This window comes from Hordeum vulgare, chromosome 7H, assembly GCF_904849725.1.
Source record: "Hordeum vulgare subsp. vulgare chromosome 7H, MorexV3_pseudomolecules_assembly, whole genome shotgun sequence".
Classification (NCBI taxonomy): Eukaryota; Viridiplantae; Streptophyta; class Magnoliopsida; order Poales; family Poaceae; genus Hordeum; species Hordeum vulgare.
In genome coordinates, this window is record NC_058524.1 from 157,367,075 (window position 1) to 157,382,548 (window position 15,474).

At 40.5% G+C, this 15,474-nt stretch overlaps 1 protein-coding gene across 2 annotated transcripts; it reads right to left on the reverse strand.

Annotated features, from left to right (window-relative positions):
* Window positions 1-3,274: 3,274 nt before the first annotated feature.
* On the reverse strand, window positions 3,275-15,093 carry LOC123407719 (protein MICRORCHIDIA 6-like). Of its 2 annotated transcripts, none has more exons than XM_045100914.1 (20): window positions 14,840-15,093; window positions 12,429-13,931; window positions 11,465-11,539; window positions 11,314-11,348; window positions 11,128-11,206; window positions 10,943-11,032; window positions 10,793-10,868; window positions 9,669-9,744; window positions 8,900-9,034; window positions 8,523-8,621; window positions 7,909-8,010; window positions 7,686-7,832; window positions 7,057-7,149; window positions 6,203-6,251; window positions 5,993-6,104; window positions 5,470-5,768; window positions 5,291-5,397; window positions 5,169-5,224; window positions 3,864-3,906; window positions 3,275-3,674 (listed from the first exon to the last, which is right to left on the reverse strand). In XM_045100914.1, the coding sequence occupies exons 2-20, from the start codon at window positions 13,921-13,923 to the stop codon at window positions 3,528-3,530; spliced, it is 3,315 nt and encodes a 1,104-aa protein (XP_044956849.1). In that variant the 5' UTR covers window positions 13,924-13,931; window positions 14,840-15,093; the 3' UTR covers window positions 3,275-3,527. The 2 variants fall into 2 exon arrangements, with proteins under 2 accessions (XP_044956849.1, XP_044956848.1); XM_045100913.1 differs by having other exon boundaries at window positions 9,669-9,747.
* Between the last annotated feature and the right edge of the window lie 381 nt (window positions 15,094-15,474).

Sequence of the window (15,474 nt, forward strand, 5' to 3'; positions counted from 1 at the left end):
GTCACGAGATCCAACCGCCGGCAGAGCCGGGGCAGCTAGGATCTCGAGCGCCAACGCGAGACCACCGCGTGTCCCGCCACCAAGCACCTGACATGCGGACCCGACGTCCGATTTGCTGGCGTGGCATGCATGGGGGACGCGTGCAGCCTTCTCGGTGCCGGCTGCGCCTGCGAGTAGAAAAATATCTCTGGCGAACGAGATAAGCAGTGAGCTCGCAGGAGCACGTGCGACTTGTTTTATTCTTTTCTGCAGAGGCTGAGCCTGATTCAGCGAAAGTTTTCTTTTCAATTAAAAGAATGGAGCATTCGCAATCACCATAATAGGATAGTACAGTGGAAGAACAAAGAGACAAACATGTCGCAGCGGTTGTGATTCGTTTCCTCCAGATATTTCTTCTTAACTCCAGGAGAGTTTGAGTCGCTGCACCTCACGTGTAATTTTGGGACAAAACAGCTAGCCGGTGCTTTCTTTCTGCCAGCAATAATGCTAGACCTAAAAAACTTACAAAGGTTTACTTAACTTTTCAAACTAACTCTTCTCTTTCCCTCTGATTTTCAGTGAGGATGGGCCCCTCATCCCTTAATTACCAATCACAATCTTACACATCAGTTTGTACGTAAAATCTTTACGTAAGCCTTTGTAGGTGTAGCATTACTCTTCTGCCAGCAATGACACGAGAAAAAGACAAATGCTAAAATGGTCTACGTAGGAGTACGTAGCAGACCCTTTAGCATGGCAAATCTGAATTTTAGCCAGGAAACGACGAAACTTGATAGAAATTGTAGCAAAATGGCGAAGCGGGTTCACAACTTCAGACTGCATCGGCTAGTTCAAACGGATTTGTTAGGGACCTGGTGGAAACACACTTCACCGTTTATTGTGTGCCCTCCAGCGTTTAGGATATCGGTACTGTACCTCATATCGGTCGGATGTTGAGTAAGGATAATTAATGATTTTTTTTATCAATAAATCAATTATTTGGTTAATAAATCAATTAATCGGCTATTTGGTGATCCGTTGATTAGGGATGCCATTAATAATACACATACAAAAAAATAAGCGTAGTAAATGCAAAAGTCTTAAATATTATGACATCTTCATTGATAACCCATAAATTTTCTTTCGCATCCGTCCATGAAAAGTAGGAGGAGGGACAGTTCACGGACACGGATGCGTGAGGATAATATCCAACCATAGACGTATTTTTTTCAAGTCCGCATGATCAAATAGCCGCATGCAAGGATACATACGTTCAAATAGCCGCATCCAACACTAGTTTAAATTTAAAAAAGTTTAAATATTACATCCCAACATTGCTAGCCCCTTTCACCTCCCATTGATTTAAAAAGGATCATATGTCATACTCCCTCCGTCCCAAAATAAGTGTATCAACTTTGTACTGGCTCTAGTATAAAATTACACTAAGCTTAAGACAGTTATTTTGGGACGGAGGGAGTACTTTTTATTTTCCCTATTTGGTTTTAATTGTTCTCTAAACTCATCAATGAGTTTTCTCTTCTTCAAAAGTTTTTCTCATATGAGTCATCAAGAGACAATAATTGTTATATGTTGTATCATTTTCTTCTTATTTTTTCGTTGGGTTTAGGAGTTTTAGCAACATATGTGCACTATTCTCCTTGTATTTTTTTCACATGGTTTTTGAAGGAGACTTTCGAGATTATTCAAAGAATTTGTCAGGATGATGGATATATCCAAGAAGAGACGTTGTGCAAGGGGAGTGTTAAGAATAAAATTGTTGCTTATTAATTAAGTTATTTAGGAATAAATAAATTATTAGATACGTTAGTTGGTTCTTAAGTAACTTGTATTTCCATGATTGTCAAGGCAATTATGTAATTTTTTGACTGTTAAGTAACTATGTGTTTATTTGACTATCAAGCAACATGTATACTATCGATCGGTATAAATATCTCATTTCATTCATCAATAAAGACTAATGAATCATCTTCCATTTAACTTTATTGTTCTTTACTTTCTACTTCAAACAGAACTGACTCAAAAACAAGAGGAGATTAGGGAAACCGATCGGTCGCTGATGACTAGAAAAGCGTAGCGTTGGCATAGGCATGCATGCGAACGAAGAAAGAGGCAAGCAAAAGGTTTCCCACGTAAACCGTGACAAGGGTACCTTTTTCTTGGGCAGAAAAGGAAGAAGATGAAGAAACCGCCACGAGAGGCACGTGCCATTTTCTTGACAGCTGCTTTGCTTCCCGTCGCGTCCCTTCACACCTCCAATAATTTGTTTGAGGAGGATGCCGTTTGCATAGACGGCTCCTATTTTTCATGACGAGAGGAAAGAAAGATTGATAATTTGATGGCTCATAGCTGTCCGCAGTGAGCACAGTCCACTAGTCACTAGATAATGCTTTGTCGCCGCTCGCAGGCACCACACCAGACGGGCCCGTGGGAAGATTTTTCTATGAAAAAGGAGAATTCTAACGTAATGCTAGTATTATACATGCCAACTGGCAATTAACGTAATGGTAGTATTATACATGCCAACTGGCAATTTCGATGAGGTGACATAGAATTAAATGGAGAAAGAAAGGGTTGAGTATCATATCATTGATACCGTATCATATTAAATGATGTGCTACTATGTGTCTTGCATGTCAATAAATAAACTATCCTATGATACTAACATATGATATTATACATTACAGATGTGGTATCATACACTAGTATCATGTGCATGGTCCTAGTATATGATACTACCCATTACAACCATCCTAAGCCTGCGGAGATTTCTTGAGCACTGTGCCAAAACCTCCATCGAAAAAACGAAACAGCCTCCCATTTCGTTTCCTTTTTCAGTTCCTCCAAACAATTTAACCAGTCGATTCATGTGCACGCTACAGTTTACAGTAGCACCATCATATTTAGGGCATGTACAAAGGCATCTAGTCAGCCGTCTGTAATACATGCCATGTATGAAAATAAGTGACGTGGAAGAGGAAATAAGTGACGTGGAAGAGGGAGAAAGAGGGAAACACTGGAGCCTGTAGAATTACCGACGGTCTACTCCTAGGTAAATCGCTGCTTATAGACGTCTGTTTTTCCATTGTATGAGTCGGTCGTGTGCATGGGCTGATGGATTGCATATTTGTGGGTCTAATATTTACTAGCAGTTGAAGCGTTTACACCTGATGTCCCGTTGTACGTTTTTTCTTTCACGGTGTCTATAGGTGATGTGTATGTATACTATAGATAGGAGGCGTCGGTACTGTTGTACATGCCCTTAGAGGGAGGGTTGTTTGTTTTTAAGTTATGTATATTGGCCTGCCACCGCTACCGGCTACCGTGAAGGAGGTCTTGTTCCTACTACATCAAACGTCCGATGTTACCACCATGCACACCCAGTGCCAAACCATAGATCTACTTGCTGCGGTTCTACCATCCCGGGACGTCAAACCGCCGCATAAGTTAGTACTACTACTATTAGTACCTATACGTAGTTATATGGACTTCCGCTACAGGTGTGGTGTCTGTCAGTCATGCCGTTCAGATCAGATCCATCCCACTCCCATGGAGGAGGTGCTGGCCCTGGGGATCCTGCTCCGTATCGCGCTGAGGCCGTCGTAGAACTCCAGCTCGTCCGTCAGGCTCCTCTGCCTCCGTTGCCACTCGCGGAGTTCACCCCTCAGCCTGTCCGCCTGTTCAGTGGCGATTGAGCACGTCAGCCTTTGGGAATCTACTATAAGAGATCAGGTGCCTCCATTTCCGACATTAAAAACACCAGAGCCATCCACTAGCTAATTTTTCTTTTTTTACTTCTAGATAACACAACACATTTTACCTCCCCGCAAAAAGTATATAAAAAGTGCATTTTACCAGCAACTTACCTTGCTTTGGAGATTCTGCGCTGCCGCCTCGAGCTCGGAACACCTTCACGTCATTTTTTTGGTAACAATCATTACACATGATTTACAAACAATATAAAAGAAGTAATAACAAACTATTTTACCTTGTGAATCTAAAGAAAGTGCATGGACCCACCAAAAAGCAAATTGCAGGGATGACATATTTGTTTTAATTTCTACTATCTCTGTGATACAAACTATTCCCTCCGTAAAGAAATATAAGTAGTGATCTGAACGCTCTTATATTTCCTTAGGGAGGGAGTACGTATTAGAAAAGGTGCCTCTACAGTCCACAATCCACGTCCAGTCAATCAAACAATCAGCCCTTAATTACACTTTATCGTGCAGAACATTGCTGAAACTAAATGGAGCAAACTACTGGCTACTGCCACAGAAGTATGTGAATATACATCATCCTAGAAAGAAAAGCGCAGGTCACATGCATCAAGAAAAACGAATCCAGATTTACAAGCTTCAACTCACCCAGTGTATAACAATGAACTGTACTTTTGGTTCCTATAATCTGCTACCAAGCTCGGTTTAGTTATCTACGTCCAAGTCATACAGTTTAGACATATACTCAAGGTAGCTATCAACTTGTCACTGTTATTATACGGATGAATAGATGAGATGCCGCGACCATAAGTTACCTAAATAGAGATAATTACTATTATAGAGCACTAATATCCAACACTACTAAGCAATAATCAACAAATGATCAAACCCCTTTGCATCAAATATCAACTTTTTGTGTCAGTTGACCAGACTAATCACTTCTGTCATTCTGTGTGTGGTCACTCAATGCTCTAAACAGCCATCGAACACAAGGATCAACTAAGAAGCAATGCTAAAACTCAATGGTAGACAATTTAAGCATGCGTGTTTGATTATACCCTACTTTACGAAACTATGCCTACGCCTTAGCAATTTATGCTGTTATTTGGTTTGTCTACAAAGTTTGGCTTGCCCTATTGAATTTATCCATGCCTTAAGGAATCTCACAAGTAGTCCATTCAAATCACGGGCCAGTAAATCCAGTCATTTTTTCATTCCCAAGCGTCCCACGTTGTTTCCCAATGACAAATAGCAAGTGTCTGTTATGTTACCTTTCCAGGTCATGCTTATTATTGTGATTATGTTACTTAATGATAAATTTGGTTTCACATCTCATGCTTAGGGAGTTATAGATTAATTTGTATGATAAACCTGCTAATGATAGCAAACTGTTTGCTTACCATGTTTATATGTAAAAGCTTAAAAAATGCTAAGAAAGATTGCATTACTCACTCGGCCTTTAGCACCATCTTCTGACAAATTAAGACTCTGCTTCTTTCATCTCCAAACTACAAAAATGAATCAAAAAGTTAAAAATATTGATTACCTAAAAGTACTCCTAACAGATTTCTAACCTCAACAACATTGACACTTCCAAGGTGGTCAGCATTGCCATTCGTGTTGTGCCTTTTTTGAGCCCTCGTTTCAATCATCGAGCCAGAGTTTCTTCTTTTGCATGGTTCTGTTTTCAGTACACTAATCAGAAAAATATTAAGGGGATTCATCGAAGGGACGGAAGATATCTGAAACCAACCAGTTTGCTGAGGTGTGCTTGGCATATAAAGTGAAGTCCTCATATTTCTCCTTGCTAAAGAGCATATACCATAGTCCATTTGATCCCTCAAGGCACCAACATGCAAAGGATTTAATGAGTTACCTCCATTGAAATGGGAGTCCAACACTCCAGATGCTTTGGCTCTTGAGTTCCTGACATAAATTGTTGCCGCAGCTTGGGCTACTGGGGTATTGTCATGGGTAGCAGCAATAGATGCATAATATGCTGGAGGAGATTTTGTGATTTGCCGGTAGCCAATCAGATGAGCATGGTGCTTCCTGCGACAAATAGATGACGGTTATGCTAGTCATCTTTTTACCAAGAAATAACGGTACATATATAAGAATGACAAGAAGATATCAGAGCATGCATGCAGTAAAAGAACAGGGAAGTGTGCATCTGGCTGGAAGGTGAATGTAATGTAAATATATCTGTAAATGACCAAAGGCTGGGAATGCAGCTGTAAGCACTTTCAGTCCCATATATGACACATTGAACTTACCAGTACTCCATTGTCATGTCTTTTAATCTCGTCTCAAGTCTCTGAAAAAGTTCCGTCTTCTCAAAATCTTGCTTATCATGTGTAGGTCGTATAAAGTTCGCCTCCAAAACCCCTAGGAAATAATGTTTTTATTCAACACCAAAAATACTCTGGTAATGAAATTATAGCGAAAGCCAGCAACAAACTAAAAACTGCAATAGGAATCCATACCAGCAATGCCTCTGCCTCGACCTCTCTCAGAGCCTGCAGCCCAAAAAGGCTGAACAAAGAAACTAATAGATTAAAATAATATAATATACTACTCCCTCCGTCCCAAAATAAGTGACTCAAAAGTGAGTCAACTTTGCACTAACTTTAGTACAAAGTTGAGTCTTTTTTGAGTCACTTATTTTGGGACGGAGGGAGTAGTATTTAGCATGCTGCAAAGCACAAGTTAGAATGGTGGCTGAAGTAACATGGTGAATAACATTTTTGAATTTGTAACATCAGAAATTCAGAATATCCATCTGGAAGAAAAATTTGGTAACGAGGAAACACATTATAACAAAGATGACGAATCACCTTAGATAAAAGAGGGATCATCTAAACACCCTATATGGTTTAAACGAACATCTATAAAACCTGCCTGAAAGGAAAGTCCCGCAATGAGGATACTTTAAGGTGCACTCATTGTAACCAGCCCCTCTGGCCATTAGCGGATCTAGCACAAGAAGGCAGGGTGGGCCAATAGTAGAACTGTTCATAAAAAACATTTTTTTCATAATATTTTTAACTTTTTTTCCATAGTATAAAGCTATTAAAAAAATCCCAGTGTGGGCCGTGGCCCACCCTGTCCATCCTCTACATCCGCCACTGCCTCTAGCAAGTTCTCAACTAATCTGTATTGGACATTAATATCATCCATATAGTAATTAATCTGGAGTCTGTACTTTGTAATGCTTCTACTTAGCAGTTGCATTATTATTACACAAATTTCTTGTTTCCTGAAAGAACTTACAAGAAAAATACTATGCAACCTATGACAAATTTAAAAGGAGTAGTGCATGTGGATGAACTTATTTTACCAGAATAAGACGATTCCTATGGTAGATATTAAATCCATAGATATCCAGGTGTGGAGCACCTTTTAAGAAGCCAATTGAAGTAACGACATCAACCTGATTCAAAACAGACGCATTAGGTGCACTACATACTTTTCAATCGTACTTTGATGGGTGCAATCTATATTTCAAACAAAGTTCTCTGAGCACTGTGCAATAACCTAGAATGACCAATGAAATGCTCACTGCTTAGAAAGAATGATGTTGCAGTTACTCGTATGCTTAAATGTCGTTTTAGAATGCATGCAGTCAACCATTTACAACTTTGGCCACCAGTGTAACCAAAATATTTGGATTTTCGTATGCAAATGTTTTTGGAAGAACTTGTGAAGTGCAAGTGTTGTTACCAGACATGTCATGAAATATTTTTCATCACATCATATTTGATAGGTTTTACTAACAATGTAATAGAATAAGTCATGGTCAAAATTACATATCGGAGATCATATCAATGCCCAATACAAGTACAAAATAGTACAGCTGGTAGTCAAGTTGCTCTGCAAAACTACCATTTTATTAGAAAAGATGTGCATAATGTTAGTAGATGTACAGCTGAGATCAGTTCTGAACTAAGTTTTCTAGAACAAACCAACCTGTACGCTTACTCCAACTTGTGGTCGATATTTGATACATTCACGGTATATGAGGTCCTTTACAATATGATGAGGTTCAACAGTTCGTCCACACAAGATGACTTCAAAGTGTTCTGGTAGACGAAGGTATAGTATAGATGCATAAACCTGGTCATGTTTAAGCTAGTCAGTCATTCAGAAAAACATGCAAGTCTCGGATATATATTTTGTGTTTGGAACTTACACGAAGTGAATATCGAAAGCGATTTGCAATATGCATATGATTCAACCTTTTCACTTTCGCACGTTCTTCTGGTATCTTAGGTGCTCCTGACATCATAATATCCTGCACCACCATGCGACAAAGTTGTCCTTTAGTGAAAATTTGTACGAATGACTCAGAGAAAGGTAAAGCAAGCAGCACTGTGAAAGTGTGAACGAATTACAACAATAGTCTATAGTTCATTTCTATACTGCATGAGAACAGTATATAGGACTACTGGTGATGATTGTAATCGCAAGGGGTTCAGTGATCAACAGCAGTGGTTTGACATGTACTGAGCAAATTTCTTCGACGATTGTTAACCCGGCAGGGGCAATCAGGTGATACAAGTAAAAAAAGTAAATATTGTATACATCTTCCAACAGCAAAAAGGTAAAAGAATTATATTCTTAAAGAAAATACTAGAGCTTCGATGTCTATAAGATTAGAATATATTCAAATTTTGCGTTAACTATTTTTGAAGTGTTGCATGAACTAAGTAATGTTTATCCTTAATTTTGAAGTACATCATAAAAACAAGGAATACTGAAATGTGAAATCTATGGAATAGAGTAGCTGAGAGAAACAAATCTCACCTCACCATCAGTTGTAAAGTCAAGCTCCATTTCATTTGCATCATTGAGCCACAAGTTGAATACAACAATTTTTGTGCCATGGCATCCCATGTCCTCAAACTGTCAGCATGTGGACCAGAGTAACTAGGTAGCAATCTTGTACAAACAAAACATTCCAGATACACAAGAAAAAACCAGTATAGCTACTGCATTTCAAAACGAAATTTATATATTCACCATGAAAATATTGCTTATGGGGTATAACATAGAAGTAACCAGTTACTATCTGAGCACACCGACATCCAATCAATTGGTTTTGGATAAATATTTTCAAGAGGAAGTCAAGGCAGAATTCCAAAAAATGATTAACTGGATAAGTAGAGAGAGTAGTAACTTACTTGATTCAATAAATCATCTTCTGTAGAAAATGGAGACCACCTCAGAAGAGTGGACAAATTGGAAAAAAAATGTTGTTCACCACGGTCCATTATCCTCTTGAAATTGCAGGATGAAGGATCAAATTCATAGTCAACCTTATAAGGAAAATAGCATCAGTTGTTTAGTACTCCCTCCGTCACAAATATAAGACGTTCAAACTTTTTTCTGCATCACATGTATATAGACATGTTTTAGTTTGTTTGTTCACTCATCTCAGTCCATATGTAATCTATATTGAAATGTCCAAAACATATTATAATAGAGAACGGACGGAGTAGGAAATAGCACATTATCAAGGGTCTGTGTCAGTTAAAATCCCTATATCCACATGCTAATTAATCTTCAGAAGACATTATTACCAACTAGAAGCTATAATGAAACAAATTTCCATTTACTCTTGTCCAAATACTAAACAAAAACATGGTGATGTGGCTGTAGATACTACTCCCTCCATTCCTAAATACTCCCTCCGTTCCAAAATATAAGACCTTTTAGGGATTTCACTAGGAGACTACATACGGAGCAAAATGAGTGAATCTATACTCTAAAATATGTCTATGTACATCTGTATGTAGTTTATAGTACAATCTCTAAAAGGTCTTATATTTAGGAACGGAGGGAGTATATGACATTTTGGTAGTTCAAATTTGAACTACCAAAACGTCATATATTTAGGAACAGAGGGAGTACATTAATAATGTCATAAGTTATCAAGTTTAATAAACTGACCACTGGTACTAATATGTCATCGCAGCCGGTTCCTTTGAGGAATGTGTACGAGAGCAGCCCAACACTTCGTGTCAATCTGCTGCCATACCAATGATTAAACTAAAAGGTTACCACAATGTGTCAAGATGGAGAAAAATATTGTAGACAAGTTTGGATAGCGAGTTAGCAGGACATTAGCAAAGACGGTCACAATGACATCGTTAGTTATATGTTGAAAGCCCCCCTGTAGAGCATGTTTGGTTGGTAGCCTGGCACCTCCAAGACTTGCCAATTTTGGCAATTTTTAAGAGATTGGGGAAGTAAGTTGGTAGCTAGCCGATTGGCCGCCAATTTTTTGGCTGGGCAAGGTAGCTAACCAATTGGTAGCCAAAATGTTGGCCAGCCAATTTTTGCTAACCATCCAATCATGCTCCTCTATGTCTGTTATCTATACCATCTATATCTAATTATCTGTATATTTATATACCACCATACAGTGTACGGATAACTTTGAGTAACAACTGTTGGATGAAGCCGATCCGACAGTAGAGAGGTGGCAAAACCGAGTGTTGCTGACTGTTATATCTTCACTTTATTACACCAGATTCTGCCACATGTACTGTCTAGAAGATTGTATGGTTGGGTTAAGCCCTATATGGGCATTTTTCACAAAACTTAAAACACACTTCTACTTTGTTCTAGACTTTCTTTGTGTTCAAGACTCTGGATGTACCTTCATAAATCATATTTATCTTTGCAGATAGAGGAGTCGCTATTGTTGTTCTTTTCTATGAAAAATTGCAATACGAGATTACCCAAAAAGACACCTAGACAATCAGCGCTCAATATATTTTACCCAAGTTTTGCATCTTATAATTTATGCATATGCCTAAAAAAATCATTTGCCCACTATAATGCATGCCGATCTTTGATTGTAATTTGATTATCTGAGCGCTCATGTGCCATGCATGTATAGCTTGCTAGTACATTCAGGATGGGAGGTTTAACAGGAAAAAAAGAGTATAATCAATTCGTTCCATATTGCATTTTATCATGATAATTTGGAGTGTCGAATCAAAGTTCCCATATTTGCTAATGCCAGAAAGTGAACAGGAAAGATGCTGCATTGCTTAAGTAGGACAAACCTATTAGCTTTGTTGCAGCTGAATATGATAGCATCTGCCCCAAGCCTCATTGTACTGGTTTTGAAGCCATTTCCATCTGAATGTAACCACCAGTCAGTGACTATTTTAGCAATGGACTAAGCAACACAGTGAGTTCACAAAAACCATTACATTGTCCAATTGATGAATTCGTGCATTTATTGGAGAATCCGAAGCTCAAACAATGTCGAATATACTCAGGACTCATACCGCCTCCATCATCTTGAAAATATGATTCAAGAAATAAGCTACAGAAAATACTATGAACATAATATTAGCCAGTGCAATTTGATAGTACATATCTATCTGTATGCTACCTTGTATCATTAACGAATACTCTCCAACAGGAGAATGTTTTATTTTATCTATTTTCACATAGGTTGCCCCGTTCTGCACCTGCTCCATGTTCCGATGCAAAACAGAAGAATCAAGAAACAAAACAAAGCATGAGAATCATAGACAATGGTGATACTATTTAGTGTTCATGTATTTGAAACAGAAACCTCATCAACAGCGTTGTCGAGCAGTTCTGCAATAGCTGTAGAAAAAGAATTAAGCATACATCAATATGGAGTCCAGATTTCCCTAGATAGGAGCATAGACATACAAAAGCAGAAGTGAAGTGCCAGTTTTACAGATATCACTACGACGTACCACCAAATACCCACTTGTGTGACGTAGCATTCGAGTGAAGAAACTTGGGATTGATCCTTAAGCAGTTCTGGCCACCTAATCAAATTGCAAAATTAAATAGTAAGATGTAAGAACAAACAGAAAATGGAGATAACGTGCATGCAGATGGGGCCATATTGAACCTGTCAGTGCATGATTTCCTCTATTTTTTTTACGTTAATACAATCAAGAAAGAGACTGCAGAAAACACTTTAAACATAAGACCCTTGATTCATTCATGCATGATAAATTCTTGACACAGCCTCCCAAATTTAGGGATGCCTCATCACCTTACGTAACAGACTATTTAAGGCCTTGTACAATGCAAGACGCTTAAAGGAGGTGCTTAGAGAAATAAACCAGTGTTTCTTTAAGCACCGGTGCTTATTTGTGGAGGGTAGACGCTTAATTAGGCGTCTTTCCTGTACAAATAGGCAATGGTACTTCAGAAAAAAACGGTTTATTTTTCTAAGCACCTAGCATTGTACAAGGCCTAATAGATGGAAACATCTCTCTATTTTGTGGAATATATCCAATGAAAATAAACCCAGCTATAACAATGAAATAAACCAATGATTGAAGTAAGCAACTTGGTAGCCAAGGTAAACCATGAAGGGTTCTCATTGGTGGCAGTGCAGGTTGGATGCAGCTCTGCCATATATGCAAAAGTACAGCAAAAAAATCTAACTAGTCAATACTCCGAGACATGTAATAGAGTAAGGATTAAAATTAAATGAACTTTTTAACTTAACATTAACACAATTCTCAGTTTCATGTAACAGGGAACAGCGTGTGAGCAAGTTTCAGTCCACCAATGGGGAGAGCGAGTGGACAAGCAGGGCAATCCACCCAACCTGCCAAGATGGACACTCTAAACGGGGCAGGCAATGTTTATTGGTGGGACTGTTAAATATAGTCCTGGGCTTGGAAGAGAATAAGAACATACTGTTGATGGAAGCTCGGGCAGCAACCTTGTACTCCCCAGCCTTCCAGAATTGCCGGGGAAAAGGCGCCGCAGTTGAGATGGGAGGGGAACCTAGCAATGCATCTCTCTTGTGACTCTGTTGCACTGTCCTTAGTGAGGATGTAGTAGCATCTTGTTCTGTCAGTGACAAGGACGATGCACCAGCTTGTCCGGTCATTGGCGAGCATTCAGCAGCTTTGTCTTCATGATTATACCGCATGGCCTCTTCAGCAAAATCACCTGCTGCTACACCATCTGTAAACGATGATGGGGCAGCTTCGACTGCATTTTCGGACTGCATAGCCTCTTCTGAGCAATCAACTGCTGCGATAAAATCCTGCTTTCCAGACTGCATAGCCTCTTCGCCGCAAACACCTGCCGCAAAACCCTGTCCAGTAAACGATAATGGGCCAGCCACAGCTGCATTCTCAGACTGCATGGCCTCTTCTGCGCAATCAACTGCTGCAACAAAATCCTGATTTCCATACTGCATAGCTTCTTCACTGCAATAGCCTGCCACAACACCTTGTTCTGTAAACGATGATGGGCCAGTTTTAGCTGCATTTTCAGACTGCATGGCCTCTTCTGCGCAATCAATTGCTGCAGCAAAATTCTGATTTCCAGGCTGCATAGCTTCTGCATTGCAATCGCCTGCCACAACACCTTGTTCTGTAAACGATGATGTGCCAGCTTCAGCTGCATTTTCAGACTGCATGGCCTCTTCTGCGCAATCAACTGCTGCAGCAAAATCCTGCTTTCCAGGCTGCATAGCCTCTTCACCGCAATCGCCTGCCACAACACCTTGTTCTGTAAACGATGATGGACCAGCTTCAGCTGCATTTTCATACTGCATGGTCTCTTCTGCGCAATCAACTGCTGCAGCAAAATCCTGTTTTCCAGGCTGCATAGCCTCTTCATCGCAATCGCCTGCCACAACACCTTGTTCTGTAAACGATGATGGGCCAGCTTCAGCTGCATTTTCAGAATGTGTGGCCTCTTCTGCGCAATCAACTGCTGCAGTAAAATCCTGATTTCCAGACTGCATAGTCTCTTGCGCAACATCACCTGTTACAAGAAACTCTTCCACACCTTTAGCAGCTGCAAGAAACTCTTGTCTTTGCACTACTGTCCAAGCTGCCTCACCTTGTCCATGAGGTGCAACAAACTGTTGGCTATGTGATGTTTTTGCCCACTGAGCAGCATCCCTTTTCCCATGAGCATTCCTATCCTCTTCAACATCATCTTCTTCTGTGGTTAAATCAACAGGTTCTACTTCCAACTGAGCTGCATGACAATGTACATGAGCACCCTGTTCTTCTTTGACTATTGTTGGAGGGAATTCTTCTTTGACTTTTGTTGGAGGGAATTCTTCTTTGACTTTTGTTGGAGGAAATTCGTCTTTGACATTTTGTGGAGGAAATTCTTCTTCGGCTGTCGCCTCCTCGTCAGACAACTCAATCCAGTCCAACAATGTCATTGCTTAACCTGAAACAACTAAACTGAGTGAGTAACAACCATGCCAACCAAAGGACAAACACACAATCCAGTTCATCAAACAATTAAATGTAATACATGGTCATGAAAACAAAGGGCACGCCACATTTCCAAAGGCAACTCTATTCTATTATCTTTGGTAGTACAGTAACAAAAACCATCGAGTTAGTGGTGATGGGGGTTACACCTTGCTGGATGTTATGTGGATCGATGCGTGAAATGAGAGTACATGTGAATCGGCTATGCAATTATCAATTTTCCACAGAATTTATAGATTTGAGGATAATCATGCCCGTGTGACAAGTAGGCCGTAGGCACTTATATTAAGTTGTGCATGATGGATTTCATATGGTCTTTTGGGGCTTTAATTTCTGAAGCTGCTGCGAGTACGTAGTTACGGAAATCCATCTGGCTAATCACAACGTGATCAGCGCGTAATAATGGGGACTGATCTGTACACGTGTCAGCTAATCAAGGCAAAGCTAGCTACTAAATGCGATCAGCGCGTAATAAACAACTGCGCTTGTGACGAATAAGAACAGAGAGAAAAATCCATTTCAACCCAAGGAACAGAGGAAATCAGCGAGAACAGAGCAGCAGAGCTCGGTCAAAAAAAAAAAAAGCAGCCCCACATCCACCAGCAAAAACAGAAGCGGAGCTCCATGAAACCCTCGAGTTTGGGGAAAAGCAGGAATCCGCGCCCCCGCTCGCCTAACGTTCCAGAAACGGAAAAAAAAAAGTGGAACAAATGCTCCGCCACACAACAGCAGCAACAACAATAACCCGAGAGAGAAGGGACAGGCCGGACGAGTTCCGATTTACCGTCAACCCCACAGGGAAAAGCGTGGGCCGATTGCGAAGAGGAAACAGCCGGGAAAAAAAAGGGTAGGGTTCCTCACCCCCTGAAACAAACCAATGCAGGTCCGGGTCGTCGTCCCCGGGCCGCCGAGGCGAGGGGATGGGGGCGGAGAGGAGGGAGAAGAGCAGCGGCGGGAGGAATTCGTCGGAGTTGGCTTGCCTGGGAAGCCGGAGGAGAGGGTTTTGTTGGGAGGGGTTAGCGGAGAAAACGTGCTGTGTGCCTCTGTGTGTGTGGGGTGGTGGGTGTGGACGGAGAGGAACGTTGATGAATGAATGATTGAAGGAAGCGGCACAGGAAACAAGACCAGACCGCACCTCCCACCAGGAGTGTATGTAGGAGTAAAAACGCGAGAACTTTCGTCGAAGCCGGCCGCCGGTCATAAAGAATTCAACCAACTTTCTCTGCATCCATCCCGATTTCTGGGATACCCACGTCTATGTATGCGTGCGTGCGTGCCTGGGTACGTGTGGATATCGACACAACCACACACATAGGGCGGCCAAAATCAGTGTTTTGATATATCGACACAACCACATACAGCGCGGCCGAAATCACTGTTTTGATATTATTTGTCAACTTAACCACGATCTAACCTGGTTAGTAAAACTTTTGAGACGTGGCTCTTTTTCTACCACCGAATCCGTTGACGATACTGTTTAACTATCTATTATCACA